This window comes from Myotis lucifugus, unplaced genomic scaffold (genome assembly GCF_000147115.1).
Source record: "Myotis lucifugus unplaced genomic scaffold, Myoluc2.0 scaffold_10, whole genome shotgun sequence".
Lineage (NCBI taxonomy): Eukaryota > Metazoa > Chordata > Mammalia > Chiroptera > Vespertilionidae > Myotis > Myotis lucifugus.
Window position 1 is genome coordinate 6,409,857 of NW_005871058.1, and position 16,270 is coordinate 6,426,126.

The following is a 16,270-nucleotide window of genomic DNA, read 5'->3' on the forward strand; positions in this document are numbered from 1 at the left end:
GGTGAGTGCGCATCATAGCAACCAGTCGTTCCGCCATTCGGTCTATTTGCATATTAGGGTTTTATTATATAGGATTGGCACATCATGAATTTGTACTGAAGTTCAGGTGGTATCATTTTATACATTTATCTTTGTATAGTATATATATTTTTATTGATTTCAGAGAGGGAGAGGGAAACATCAATGATGAAAGGAAATCATTGCACGTCCCCCAATGGGGATTGAGCCCCCAACCTGGGCATGTGCCCTTGACCAGAATTGAACCTGGGACCCTTCAGTCCACAGGCTGATGCTCTATCCACTGAGCCAAACCGGCTAGGGCTATACATTTATCTTTTGTAGCTATTTTCCAAACAAATTTATTCTATGGAAAATTATAGACACTTTCTTCACTAATAATCTTACCCAAAAGTCAATTCTTTCAGGCTGTTTGTATGTTGAAGTTACCTTTGCCCCTTGAAGGTAGTTAAATTACTATTTTAAACGAGAAAAGATACTTATCAATCACATTGATATTCCTGAAGCTTTGTGTATTAAAGGGATCAGAAGACATTACTGTTGTTAAAGGAACTTCCATTTTTTTTTAATTTATTTTTAATAATTGTTCTTCATTTGGCATACTCAACTATACAAATGAAAATGACAGCTTTATAAATAGTATGCTTAAATAACTTCAGTTCTGTGGACATAAAAACAATGATGGTTGGGACTTAATGATTCATCTGGCAGCAAACTGTTTTGTCCTGATTCTAATAAAGAAGTAATATAAAAAACTTGAATTTACCAAACAGTATATTGTTATACAAGTACAATTTTATTTGGTTATGAATTCATTTTATGTCTAAATATTAAATCTTTTAAAACTTTGTACTGCATATCTTGAGATTCTTCATGGAATAAAATATATGTCTTGAAGAGAAAAAAAATTACAGGGCAGAGAAGGTAAATCTTCAAAACTGGCAGCTGGGTAATATGCATCTCATTTTTCTAAGGTCTGGACTGCTCACTCTTGCTAGGATTATGTGAATACTAGGAGCTTCTCAGATATTCAGACATGGGGTCCTGACATTTAAAATTATATAATCTTGCATTTTATTAAAAACACAGTATGACTTTGTTCTTCCCTAATAATCTTACCAGATCTCTTTAAAATGCTACTGCTGCTAACTTTATTTCAGAAAGAGGAGAATCCACTAATATATGTTGATCAGCTCTTGTAAGAGTTCATTGTTAACCACTAGATCTTTTTTTTTTTTAAGCTGGTCTGCTTGCGGTTGAATTCTTAATGGAAAATATGTTAAATGCTGTTCTCCACTAGTGATCATCTAAGTATAAACTTGTGAAGGACAACCTCTATTGGCAAATTTTCCTTAAATTTCAGAGAACAAGTCATCTGGGGTAGCTTTGTGAAGTGCAATGAGACTTTATCACTGAACAGACAAATCATTTATGCCAAAAATACAACTTGAGTGTTAAATGGCTAAGGATTAAAATCATTTATTAAATACCTATGCAAATCATTACCTCAACTGTTAATGTAATTATACCTCATTAAAGACTTATGTGGTGAAGATACTGAGTATAGTCTTTATTTCAAGGATTACTTTATACAGTGGGGCATTGACTTACCAGTTTAATTCGTTCTGAGACCGAGCTCGTTAAGGAGCTCGTTAACTCAAATTACTCTATCAACTCAATGCAAAAAAATCGGCGAGAGACAGCTAGTATCTCAAAAAACTCGTTAGTCGGGACACTCGTAAGTCAAGGCCCCACTGTACTTAGATCAACTGCTATACCTTTTAACACCTAATATTAGGGGGATATTTTAAAACAACTCTGAAAGCTATGTTGTTTATAATGGTACTAGAGGCCGGGTGCACAAATTCGTGCATGGATGGGGTCCAGCTGGCCCCTTGCTGATTGGGCAGGGCCGGCCTGGGGGCTAGGGGGCATGGGTGGTTGGCTGGCCGGCCCCGCCCTGTGGTCGAACTCCTGGTCCAGGGGACAATTTGCATATTAGCCTTTTTTATAGGAAAGTTGCTTGTTTTTAGTACTTATTTCAATGTAATGTATAAGAAATAAAGTGGCTTAGCCCTTTCTAATCCCTTAAAACTAAAACCTATGGGAGGGGTGCTATGTGTGAGGTCAAGAAGTATGTGGTAACTTTTGCTCACCTAAATCAGATCTTAAAAAAGTCTATTAAAGTGAAACTAAAACCTAGACAATGCACAGAAACTTAAGATTTCCTACTGAACATCTTAATGTGGGCTTCTACATTATGCTAAATTGATCTAACAAAAACAACGTTTTGGTTGTAAAATAATTTACTAAAGGCACTATTGTTAAACATTCAAACTAATAATTGGTTACCAAGAAGGTACATCATTATAAACATGACAGAATGATTTCAAGAGATACATGGCTAGTAGATAAACAATACAGTTTTTTCTTAAGTGAAAGCTTTTCTATATACAAGGTCATATCCCTTCCAGCCATTCCAGCAGCATATAAGTGATGCTACTGCTTCCAACAGTTACCTGGGAAGGGAGCTTGGATCTCATAAATGGTTTGAGATCACTACTGCTAAAGAGATCTCACAAAGCTCCAAAATTCTTGACTCAAAAGGTCAATTCTAAAATTCAGGGGCTTGGAAATCAGGATACTTTATACTTCCCTCCAAAGCACATCAAAATAGTATGGACTCAAAACTCCAGAAGAGCTAGCTGGAGGGCCCAAACCCTGTAACATCTCCAAGCACAAACTGGTGAGCTCTGCCACTAGCACATCACAGAAAATGGAGAACTTATTCAAAGATAGCTACTGAACATTAGCACCATAGTAAACATGGCTCATATAGCTAAACTAGATTGTTTATCCCACAAGATAACATTCATTTATAGCTTGAATGCTGAAAGCGGCTTTTTAATGTATAATAAAAGATCTAAGTACAGAAGTCAGATTTCTCTTCCTATGAGAAAAACATTAAAATACAAAACAGCATCCCAGAGGCAATAAATGTTACTGTGCTAAACATACAAATTAAGGCTTTACCTTAGTACATAACTATTTTGAAAATTTGTTGAAACATTCCCCAAAATAATTTACATAAAATTCAAGCAGTTTGTTCAAGAATTGGTAGTGGGGTTCAGTTCAAGTATTATGCATCTTACATTCAACTTATGCAGTTAGCTGCTTTAATAAGTCACTATAACCTCACTTCCTGAAATATCACCCATAATGTTATAAATCTAAGCCAGTCGAGGTACAGGGTGCTAAAGAATTTGGTTCACTAATGAAAAAGACTAATAATTCAATTTAACTTTTCTAACTAGAACAAGCCCTAATCATGGAAAATTTTCCTGTTTTTGTGGTTTTAAATACATTTTTGGTTTACCAAGCAAGCTGAATACCTTTCCTAATAAATATAGCACTGGACAAAGGATCTAAATGTTATTTTACTAAATCAAGGTTTCAAGTTGTACAATATTCCTAAGTCATGTTACAAATAGATCTTTCCAATGCCAGAGAAAAAAATGAAAGATAAGGACTAATATAAGGTCCTAAAGATAAGGTCCTAAAAAAAAGGCAAAATATTCCTAAAGCTGTATATTAATTTATGAAGCTTCTCCTACTTTATACATGTATAGATCTTGTTTAGCCACTATATCAGAAAAAAAAGTTTCAGTGTAGAGGTCTAAATCCAGATAAAAAGCTCTACATTTCCCTACATTAAGTTTAGCTATTTTCTGTGCAAAATTATAACCACAGACATTGAAATGTAGCTCTTGGGTCTGAAAATGTCTTTATTTTTTAGAAAATGGATTCCAGGAAGGTTAAAAAGCAATACCAGAAGGTATGGGTGCAGAACTGGATGTAGTCATTCAAAGCATTCAAATAAGAATATGGCAATATAAATATTTGAAAAGCAACTTTTAGGTGTTCAAAACAAAATGCTTAAGTCATTCCTAACTAATTTGAACTTTATAGCATTTTCTAGACAGGAGAAAAAACGGTTAACATATGAAAGTCCTGAAAGCTTTTTCCATGGTTAATTACATTAGATGGTTTGCCTTTGATCAAATTCCTTCCCTTTTAAACACGAATAAAAGTATTATATAGGTCCACTGTTAAACAGACAACATGTTGCAAATCAATTCTGGTATAATGTATTCCAACAAGGCTTACAAAATAAAAGACGTTAATGTGGCTTTGGACTAAGGTTAATAGTCATCTCCTCTGCTGACAACTTCTTTACATGTTGGACGCAACAGTATGGTATGTTCAAACTGTGCTGTATATGATCCTTTAATGTCACATAATGGTGGATATGGATCTACAATGCCCAAGTCACACAGATTCTTCAAAGCCATCAAGTATTTACTTTCTCCCAAGCGATCCAGCCATCTCCGGCAAAAGGCAAGGGTGCCAAAGTTTTCATTGATGACATTTAACAAGTGTTTTGTTCTTGGAAGCCTAAAAGGAGAAAATCCAAGATTAATAGTTAGCTAAAAAGTTACCAAAACTCACTTCCCCATTAAGGAAAACTCAAATGGTAGCTGTGGCTTTACTTAAAGTTTTAAAAAAATTTTGTTGTTGCCTGTTTCCACATTCAAAAGCCAGGATACATAGTAGCCCATATCTAATTATAGATGGCAGCTGAATAGGAAGCCAGATGAAGGCTCTTATCATGTCTGTGCCTATGCATGTGTGAAATTCCCAATACAGACTCACCAACAGTATTCTGGTGAGAATTTCTTTTTATAGGCATCGAGCTGAAAGACCTGCCCATAAAGTAGGTGTAAATCTTTCACCCACCTACCTAAAAAGATTTTTTTTAAAGTAAATAAAAAGTTTACCAAATATAAGAAAAAAATCTAGACATACCACAAAATTATTATCTCTGAAATTATTACAATTATTAGAAACTGGACCTGAAGAAAATAGTTACCTACATCATTTTCATCTCAGTTAAAATTTTTAACAGGCCCAATCTCTGCTGCATTATGGAAATCCACAGAATTTAATATTAAGCTATAAAACTGTATATTTATCACTGTGGATATTTTTCACATTTTTAAAATAGCTGTTAAGTGGGAAGAGAAAGTCACTAGTCATACAGAAATAAGTCTCTCACCTTATTGGCACATGTCCAACATCAAAATTTTTCATGTAATGTGAACATTCCATATCATCATGAACAACGCCTTTTCCTGTGCTACCGAAGGTTTCAATGGCATATACTTCTCCTTCCTAAAAAACACATTAGAATAGGGAAACAAGAAAAATTAAGAACAAATTAAAATTAGCATATCTTAACGTCAGGCTGAGGTATTCCCTGCTTCATGGAAGAAACAACATGAAATACCATTGGCAGTCCTTATCCACCTTTCCCTGCTTTTTACCTCCTTAGCGCTTTTTTGTCTTTCTGTGTCCTCTTTTTAGAATGCAGGCTTTACATGGGCAGGGAATTTTCTTTTGTTCACTACTATATCCTTAGTGCCTACTGAAGAGACTGGCAGGCACATCCATGATGCTCAGTAAATATTCACTATGTGTTGAATGAATAATCCTTTGACATACCCAATTTTACATAACTGACTTGAGCCCTGATCTGACTAGATAAAATTTGCACACTAATGCCATGGCCGGTGTGGCTCAGTTGGTTGTGCGTCGTCCCGAGTACCAAAAGGTTGCCAGTTCGATTCCCGGTCAGGGCATATACTCAAATTGCAGATTCAATCCCCGATTGGGGTGTGTGCAGGAGTCAATCTCTCTCTCTAAAATCAATAAAAGCATATTTTTAAAAAAATTTGCATACTAATATGGCCCAATCCCTGTCAAGGTAAATATAAATGGCAAGTTAATTTTGCTCAACATACTATCACTAGCTTTGGTTTGGGAAAAAAAATCAAAATGCTTCACAAAGAACACACATACCTCCATTCTTGTTGCCTCTCCTCCTTTCACAATGGGCACTGTTTTCCCAGCATGTATTCTGTATGGCCCAATTGAATGCCCATTTAGATTACGGATTGGTTTCACTGGCATAGTAAGAAAAAAAGTTATTCAGAACTCTTGACCTTTAAGTATGAAGTTCAAGCATTTATTTACAAACAACATATGGCTCTACAAAATAACCTCACCTTAAGGTAGTTAAAATACAAAGTGGAAGACTAGTGTAATATAAAAAGATGTTTATTACAATGTTATTAATTAAAAACTAGAAGGGAGTAAGGAGAGATGGTGGAAAAAGAATAAACTATGTGATGAGGACACACGGGGGGTCCATCTAAAGAGGTATTGTTAATCAATAAAAAGTCATAAAATGCCATGTACACAATAATTACAAACATGAAAATTATATATTGTTATGGACTAAAAGGCAATGTAAAAATGAGTGTTTTGTGTTAAAATGATAGGATTTATGAAACCTTAAATTTTATTACTCTATCAACATTTCCAATGTTAAAAAAGAAAATCTTAAACAGCCCCAAGGTCCTGAGATTAATGATAGAATAAACAAACTGTGGTATAGTCACACAATGGAATGCTACTCAAAAATAAAAACAAAACACTAGGGATACACTGAACTGAATAAAACCTAAAAAAAAAATGAGCAAAGGAAGGCACAGTTATACACATACTGTGCAATGGAATGCATATGTATACACTAGAGGCCCGGTGCACGAATTTGTGCACGGAGGGGTTGGGGAGGGGAGGGACACAAGAGATTGTCTGGGGGGTGGGGGGGAGGGACCACGGGAGGTTGGCTGCTGGCCCTCAGCTGTCCTGGAAAAGGTACTGCGTCTGCCACCATCCACCCCCGGTTCCTCATCCCAGCCCGGGCCCGAAGGCACCAGCGGGGTTGGGAGAGGAGGCAACCGTCACCGGGCAGGTCACAGGAGGAACGGACGCCAGAGGCCGATGCCACCCTCGGTGCCCTGCCACTGTGCAGTTCCCCAACTCCCCCGCTCCTCCTTCCCTCACTGCTGCACCACCACCATGGCGGGCGGGCGGGTGGGTGGCCCTGGGGAAGGGAGAGAACGGTAGCAAGACAAACCCTTGTGTCGAGGGCTGACATTCAATAGATCACAGCGAGGGAGCTGCTTTGCTACATATGAAACCCTGACCCAAAATCAGGTCTCTACGAATGGTTTAGCACCAGGGGCCGATGGGGGCCGGCGGGGGGCACGCGGGAGGTTGGCTGTGGGAGCACACTGACCACCTGCATTGAACACCTGCCCCCTGGTGGTCAGCGAGTGTCACAGCAACTGGTGGACCAGTCATTGCGGTCATTCGGTCATAATGGTCGCTTAGGCTTTTATATATAAAGATGTGCATTTAATATTTTCAAAATTAGGCATAATTACGTAACTGTTTAGGGATACGTAACTAGATAGTAAAAGGTATAAAGAAAAGCAAATGCAAATACTTTACTACTTAACATAGTGGTTTACTAGAGGAAGGCTACTGTAATTGAGAAGGCCTATATCAGTGATGGCGAACCTATGACACATATGTCAGAGGTGACATGCGAACTCATTTTTTTGGTTGATTTTTCTTTGTTAAATGGCATTTAAATATATGAAATAAATATCAAAAATATGTCTTGCCGAAACCGGTTTGGCTCAGTGGATAGAGCGTCGGCCTGCGGACTGAGGGGTCCCAGGTTCGATTCCGGTCAAGGGCATGTACCTGGGTTGCGGGCACATCCACAGTGGGAGATGTGCAGGAAGCAGCTGATTGATGTTTCTCTCTCATCGATGTTTCTAACTCTCTATCTCTCTCCCTTCCTCTCTGTAAAAAATCAATAAAATATATTTAAAAAAAACAAAACACATTATACAAAAATATAAGTCTTTGTTTTACTATGGTTGCAAATATCAAAAAATTTCTATATGTGACCCGGCCCCAGAGGTAAGTTAGGGTTTTTCAAAATGCTGACCCGCCGAGCTCAAAAGGTTCGCCATCACTGGCCTATACAGATAGAACTAGAGGGCTAGTGCATGACACTCATGCACTGGGGGGGGGGGGTGTTCCCTCAACTCTCACAGTCCGGGAACATCTCACAGTCCCGGGACCCCTCAGGGGATGTCCGCCTGCTGGCTTAGGCCCGATTCCCCCAGTCCCCCAGGGAGTGGCCTAAGCCAGCAGGCGGACATCCCTCTCGCAATCTGGGATCCCTCACTCCTTACTACCTGCCTGCTAACTCCTTACAACCTGGCTCGCTGCTCCTTAGTGCTACTGTGGAGGCAGGAGAGGTTCCCGCCACCACTGCCATGAGCCTGGCTCAGGGCCTCTGGGAGTGCACTGACCACCAGGGGCCAGTGCGCATCATAGCGACTGGTCGTTCCACTGTTCAGTCGATTTGCATATTGGCCTCTTATTATATAGGATATTATACAAATAGTGTTGATTATAGTCCACAAAAAATGTTTAAAAATATTTAGCTGTACAGTGCTAGAATCCTTAGGATGAGCTACCTTTCTTCTAGGGCAGAATTAGGTAGCAAGGTTTTTTCCAAATCTGTAACAGTGAAACAATAACAAGTATATTACAAATTTAGGGGGTGGTACAGAAAAATGAAACTCTCAGCTCTTCAAAAAATATTCCTTTTTATATAAATAATAAGCTAAATGTATTTAAAAGTCAGCAAGTATTACTATGTCTGTAAGACCTGTCAAACTGACCCATTGGGCCAATAAAAAATACATTTAAATAAAAGAAGATTTTCTAGACCCTGCACTTTCACCATGGCTTTCATTGCCAAGTCGTTCTACAACCTCACTATTATCAGCTTGGCTGGGGAGAAGACAGATTTCAATACATTCCGAGGCAGGGCAGTGCTGATTGAGAATGTACCATCGCTCTGAGCCAGCTCAACGAGCTGCAATGCTACTTTCCCAGGCACCTGGTGGTTCTTGGCTTCCCTTGCAACCAATTTGGACATCAGGAGAACTGTCAGAATGAGATTCTAAACAATCTCAAGTATGTTTTCCCTTGGGGGTGGATTCCAGCCCACCTTTACCCTTGCCCCAAAGTGTGAGGTGAATGGTCAAAACAAGCATCCTGTCTTCACCTACCTGAAGAACAAGTTCCCCGACCCTTATGATGACCCATTTTCTCTCATGACCAATCCCAAGTTCATCATTTGGAGTCCAGTGTGCCACTCAGATATGGCCTGGAATCTTAAGAAGTTCCTTACCGGGCCGAATGGGGGAGCCCTTCTGACACTACAGCTGCACTTTCCCTTCCTTCAACATTGAGCCTGATACCAAGCGTCTCCTCAAAGTTGCCATATAGACACTGGCTGCTAAGCACACAGATCTACTCCATCCAGCCCGAGTATCTCTCCTTAGGATTCAGAGTGTCCTTGGGAGACACTGCTGGACCTAAGCTTTCCCTTGAGATCAGTCTCCATCATCGAAGAGTCTTGCCTTTCCTGTCTGCCTGTTGCCTTTTTCTCTTCCAACCTTCTGGTTGGTGATTCAACTTGGCCTCCAAGACTTGGGCAGGCTCTGGGCCTTCACAGAATGATGGCACCGCCCTAAACCTATATGGGTGCTGTCTGAGGAGTGTGAAGAGCCCGCACCAGCCTGCTAGCTGAGTCCAATAAAGGGCAGGTGTGGCAATGGCAAAAAAAAAAAAAAAGACTTTTAAACAAAAATGCATTTAAACAAAAAACCAACCTAAGATATAACAAACTTACACAGAAGAAACAGGGCACAGAGGTATCCATTTTTATTTTATCAGGGTTTGACAGTGTCAGGCTAATTCTGGAACCAACAGCTGTAAAGGTAACTTTCTAATTCTATTACCTTCCTGCTCAAAGTAAATAAGTAAAATTACCTCCCTTGATGGCCCAGCTTTGAATTATGGTTTTGGGGAATTGCTTCTGAAAGTTTAGCCTATAGCCAGCCTAGTTCTTCAACTCCCAATTTCATGATTTGTCCATACCCTTTCTGCTCTAACTAGTAAAAATGCCAGCCAAAAATGTTGTACTAGCTTAGTGGAAAAGGTAAGGAGACAGGTATTAAAGATTACAATACTGCAGTGGCTGAAAGTCAAATTGTCACCTAATACAGACCTTGAAAACAAGATCAAACAGAATTGGAAGAAGATAGAAAAGAAAGTTTTGAGAGGGACTTGAATGTACATTATTTGTTATGGCACCAATCCCAAAACTGGGGTGGAAAATAAAAATATTTGTTAAATACTAATAAATTTCAGACACTATCATAAAATTTATATCCTATATAATAAAAACCTAATATGCTAAGTGTCCGGTCATCTGTTCAACCAATCAAAGCGTAATATGCTAATGATATGCTAAGGCCGCTCAAATGCTCACTGTGACATGCACTGACCACCAGGGGGCAGACACTCTGACCAGTAGGTTAGATTGCAGCTGGAGTCCAGCTGACCGGGACTGGGCGAGACAGGCCTGACATGCCCTGGAGCCTTCCCGAGGTCCCTCCCCAGCTGGCAACCTCCCGCATCCTTCCCCGGCCCCGATTGTGCACCTGTGGGGTTCCTTGGCCTGGCCTGCACCCTCTCACAATCCGGGGATGTTGGAGAGCTGGTTTTGGCCCAATCCTGCAGGCCAGGCCGAGGAACCCCACTAGTGCACAAATTTGTGCACTGGGCCTCTAGTTTCTAAATAAACAAACAAATCATACCATTAATCCTATTACACTAAAAAACAAATAAACTTGGGTTCTTAAAAGTTTATAGGATTATCTAAGCTCAAAGATAGACCTGCCTGACCCCAAAGCATGTTTTCTTCATTCTTATACCACCTCCCATCCAAATTTTAAAAAAGAGTGTTGAGTGCTTTCTTTGGGTCAGCTGCTTCATCTTTATCGCTTGAGAATATAGAGGGAAAATGGGGAAATGACCTGCTTATGGTAGGTGTGAGTAGCCTTTATCGAGAAAGTTACCTTAATAGCTATTGGTCCCAGAATTAGCCTGTGGCTGTCAAAAACCTGTATAATATGAACCACATACTCCTCCTACCATAAGCAGGTCATTTCCCTGTGCCTTGCTTCTTCTGTGTAACTCGGTTATGTTATTTTATTTAAATGCATTTTTTGTTTTAAAGAAATTTTTTAAGAAAAATCTGTTTTTACTTAAATGTATTTTTGGTTGGTCTCAGAGGAAGAACTACTTTTGCACTTGCTAAAAACATAATATTATTATCAACAGGGTAATGCAAAGAATGCTTCATTATATGAATTTACTGAAGGGTAAGGAAGCATGACAGATGCCACTCAAAGGACTATAAAGGAGATAGGATATGGTTAAAGGAAATGTAGGAATTCTGTAAGAACGTTATTAGGACAGCTGGAACAGAAAGCTATGATGATGGTGGCTGAAGAGTGGTCATATAGATGTTGGGAGTCCAAGAAGGCTGGACTGAGGAAGAGCACAGGTGACTCTGGGACTGTGTACCTAAGGCAGTGGCTAGGAAAGAGAAGCAGGCAGAAGAAATAAAGATTAAAAGACATGCCCTGGCCCGCATTGCTCAGTGGGTAGAGTCAGCCCATACTCTGAAAGTTTGAGGGTTTGATTCCCAGTCAAAGGCACGTACCAGGGTTGCAGGTTCAGTCCCCCAACCCCTGTTGGGGTGTGTGAAAGAGGCAACCAACTTTTTTCCCTTTCTCTTTCCCTCCCCCTCCTCCCTTCCACTCTCTCTAAAAATCAATGGAAAAAATATACTTGGGTGAGAATTAAAAACAACAACAAAGATTAAAGGACACACAAGGAATAAACCGGCCTCTCAATTTTGTATTTAACTTCTCTGAGTTATGCAAAAGATAATTCCAGGGATAGTATATATTACTTCAAGACAGCACTAATTCAGTACTCACTGAGGCTATTGTGATCTGACTAGTCACAGAAAACCTAGTCTGCATTTTGGCCACCCTGGGATAAATCCCCAAGTGTCTTCTTATCAGCTACCAGAGGAGCCTGGCAACAATTCCCAGCTAACAACCACATACTCCTCCTACCATAAGCAGGTCATTTCCCCATTTTCCCTCTATATTCTCAAGCGATAAAGATGAAGCAGCTGACCCAAAGAAAGCACTCAACACTCTTTTTTAAAATTAATTTTGCAAAGCTCACACCATTTTAAATAAGATACATTTTTAAAGAACACACCTTGATATGTCTTCCCATCTATTTCGACCTCATAGGATTCCATAACTTCTTGAATGGCCTCACCAACATCACATAGACGAACATCAATTCCAGCACACTAAAGACCAAATAATGTATAGTGTTATTCAAATCGGAGAATTTTACATTAGCCTAACTTCAAAACTGCTTTGTACATTGTAACTTTCTCTATAAAAACCTTTGGTACATTATATAATTATCCACTTAAAACCCTAAGGGCAGTGGAGTAGTCTTATATAACTCAAACACCTTCAACAGTTTATAATGTGCTCAAAATATGTTGAATGAAATAGTGATTACAGTTCACATACCTTTATTCCAGTGTTAGTGGCATCTTTTACAGCTTTTAATAATGTATCATATTTGGGATTAAAAGTGACAGTAAAAGCACAGTCAATAATCCTACCTGAAAGAAAAAATTCTCATTTAAATTTACTTATCAGCTAGTTGATTTATCTATTTTATAGCACCTACTCTATTGCTTATCCTTGCTAGTTAACAGGAAAATAAAACGATGGGCTCAAATGAAAGCAGCACTCTAAGTACGCATTCATAACCAAAGGGGGGAAAAAGTAAAATTATTAAGTTATATGAAGGATTCAGGATGAAAAGATAATTTCAGTAGTAGTACATATTACTTCAAGATAGCACTAATTCAGTATCACTGAGGCAGTTATGCAAAAATATAAACAGAAACCAATCAAAGCTAGAAAAGCCTAGGGAACTAAGAAACAGCAATCCAGGCAGAGAATATGTGTAGGTCCCCAGGATGCTAACCATCATTCCAGCTTCTTCAATTTAATAAAAGCTTAGGTAAGTACTTAATTTAAGCTTTACTTTTCACCTGTTAAAGTGAGATAAAACGATACTTGCAGAAAAGCTAACAAGTATAAACGTTAGTAAACTTAAAGGTTCTAAGTAAATATTTGATGTTATATGAATAAATGTCTGAAATTATAACTGAAGAAATGTAGGATAATATTTTTCATGCCTTGATACAAAGGGTAAACTTCAATTACCTGATGGCTTTTATTATACTCCATTTAGTAGGAGGCTTTAAAGCCAATTTCAAAATCTACCTCAACACAGCTCTATTAAAAAGTGAGGCATCAAGAAGAAAATTTGGGAGTTCAGTACCTATAGCCCCGCCCCATCCAACACAGATAAGACTAATCCTTTTAGGGAGTGGGGTGAAATTATTTCTAAGAACTCACCACTTATATGTGTTCCAAAGTCTATCTTACAGATATCATCATACTGTAATACTGTTGTGTCACCAGCATTGGGAGTATAATGGGCAGCACAGTTATTGAGAGAACACCCAGTAGGAAACGCCAGGCCTGCGTTTAATCCATTCTCTTTTATTAGCTTTCGTGAACAATCTTCCAATTTTTCGCTAAAAAATAAAAACAAAATTTGTTTACTTTGACATTTTATATAAGGTATAACCTTATAAACCTTACAGTTCATCATGTTCAGAAAGTTAAATAAAACTCTCTTAAATTACTTCCTGGAAATAATCTGAGCACTTTCTGAATGTGAATAACAGTTCCCTAAAGCTATGAAAATAGTAGCGCACCTCTAAAAGATAAAATATTTAATTCCACTAGAAATCTGGAGAAATGAAATGAGAGGACTTAAGTTTCCTAGTAGGTAACATTCTTGACATAGACTAATTTAAATGCTGATTACACTTTATTTGCTCAATGTTGCATATTTTGAAATATGAATCAGAGAATTAGGTTGCCTCTTACAGCTAATTATTTCTCAACAGGAAACTGAAGAAATAATTACTTTTATTGGTTTCTTCAGTACATTGTTTTGTGTCCAAGAATTTTAATTTAATATGAACTACTAGATAGCAAACCAATAGAGTTTAGGACAAAAAATAAGAATAATGGGTGCATTTGCACATGAGTGTACGTGAATACAAAATAGGATGAGTGAAGTACAAATGCCTCTAGTGGTTTCCTCGTTACATCAACATTACAAGAATTTAGAAGATGTTTCTAGAACCTTCATTTAAAGTAGTAATGAAAAGCCAAACATTACAACTGAAAAGTCAACTCTAAAAAATAATTATTTTTCTCATGTTCTTACAAAATCATATTCCTTTTACCAGATTTCTATCATTGTCATCCCAGGCTTAATCCAGCTCATAACATATTTTCTAACTTGTCGATGTGCTTCTGCAGCTTCTCGAAAATCATTCCAAATCTCTTCACTAGCTTGATCTAATGCTTTCTTTTCTTCACTTGTAGTTCTCCAAGCAGCTGTTCGCCTTTATAGTACACATAGCATAGTATTAGTAATTTAAGAAACAGCACAATAAACATAAAAGCTGAGATAAAAATATACTAATATAAGACATTTTAGATAAAAACATTACATATTTAATTTCTTTCACTAAATATCAGCGTAACTTCTGAATACAAGTAGTCAAACACCTGTAATCAAGCCAAATCATAATAAATACTTTCCAAGAATCTTAAAAAAAAAAAAAAAAGTGAGATTGCATTCATAGTCAGAGGACTAATACCATGCCACAGAAAATAACACAAAACGAGAGAACCAGAAAAGTCAGAAGAGTCCTAGATACCAAGCAGATAGGAGAAAAAGTCATCATTCCACTCGAGGTAATATATATAAGAGGATTCAAAAGAGCACACCAAAATTTAGCATATAACGTCACCAATAGGGCAAGTACTAATACAAAGACTTGACCTGGAAATCTGCATATATATATATTCCTCAAAGCATAAAATATTATGGCTTTTGCAGGAGTTTTCTAATTGTGTGTGTGTGTGTGTGTGTACATATATATGGTAATCTTCCTTGAAGGATATGGCTCACATTTTAAAAGTGCTAGGAGTAACAGATTTTTTTTCAGAATCTGGGAATGAGGAGATCCACTGATTGCCTTTAAGCAGTACATTTTGAAAACTGTTTTCAAATGAAAATCTTTGAAAAAGTTGTTATCCTTTCACACATTCTTAAGAAATACTGAATATATAAGGCCTAGCCAGATAGCTCAGTTGGTTAGAGCACTGTCCCTACTATATGCTAAGGTTTTGAGTTCGATTTCTGGTCAGGCCACATACAAGAAACCACCAATGAATGCATAAATAGGTGGAACAACAAACTGATGTTTCTCCCCTCTCCCACTCTCTAAAATAAAATAATTTAAAAAATACTGTATAGTTCACAAACTCAGTGATCACGGAGGTATATAAATTATACTTAGTATGAAAGTGATGCTTTCAAATTATTCCTATGGCCTTAAGTTAGTGGCTGGCAAACTATGTGGCCTGCAGGTAAATCCAGCCTGGCACCTGTTTTGTAAATAATATTTAACTGCTGCTCTTGCTTGTGTGGCTCAGCTGGTTGGGTCAGTCCCACGCACTGAAGGGTTGCAGGCTTGATCCCCAGTAGGGGGCGTGCAAGAGGCAGTTAATCAATGTTTCATTCTCACATTGATGTTTCTCCCCGCCCCTCTAAAATCAATAAACATGCTCTAGGGTGAGGATAAAAAGAAAGAAAGAAAGAAATGACAGAATTAGAAATTCACTGCAATACAGTGAATAAATTACTGATAAAGGATCATCAATGAATACTAAAATAGCTAAGTGAAAGGTTGTTAAAGACAAGGATATTCCAATGGTTCCAAACTACCCCATAGATTACATGTTAACTGCAAAAAGAAAAAAGTTCTTTAAAAAAAGAAACAGGGATGATGGTCTTCATATTACCCAAGTGAGTAAATACAGATAAACTAATGAACAATCTGAAATTACATCTGATGCAACAGACTATGGTATAATATGAAGTACTTTAATGTCACTTATAATATATCCCTGTCAAATATATTTAGTATAATGCTAATGTAAGCCTTTCCAACTAATTCCAGTTTATAGAAAATACAAAAACAGAAAAAAGTTTAATGACACCACAAGGAAACAATGGGAGAAATCCCAGAACATGAGATTTTTAAAATTACCTGATCTCTTAAAAAAGCCAGTTCAATTGAAGAGATGAAGGTAGGGATTCTAATCATATGCAATGTATGAACCTTGATTGGATCCTGGTTTAG

At 37.9% G+C, this 16,270-nt stretch overlaps 1 protein-coding gene and 1 pseudogene across 22 annotated transcripts in view; one reads left to right on the forward strand and one right to left on the reverse strand.

The window, feature by feature from the left end:
• Positions 1-2,306: 2,306 nt before the first annotated feature.
• The window catches only part of METAP2 (methionyl aminopeptidase 2), a 34,999-nt gene continuing 21,035 nt past the window's right edge, over positions 2,307-16,270 (reverse strand). For all 22 annotated transcript variants that reach the window (XM_006084126.3, XM_014451589.2, XM_006084125.3 and 19 more), the window contains 7 exons: positions 14,300-14,461; positions 13,395-13,576; positions 12,492-12,586; positions 12,163-12,259; positions 5,938-6,041; positions 5,135-5,250; positions 2,307-4,473 (listed from right to left, as the gene is read on the reverse strand). In XM_006084126.3, the coding sequence (XP_006084188.1) occupies positions 4,221-4,473; positions 5,135-5,250; positions 5,938-6,041; positions 12,163-12,259; positions 12,492-12,586; positions 13,395-13,576; positions 14,300-14,461 (1,009 nt within the window). In that variant the 3' untranslated portion in view covers positions 2,307-4,220. The remainder of the gene's footprint in view (positions 4,474-5,134; positions 5,251-5,937; positions 6,042-12,162; positions 12,260-12,491; positions 12,587-13,394; positions 13,577-14,299; positions 14,462-16,270) is intronic.
• Positions 8,162-9,303, forward strand: LOC102441573 (annotated as a pseudogene).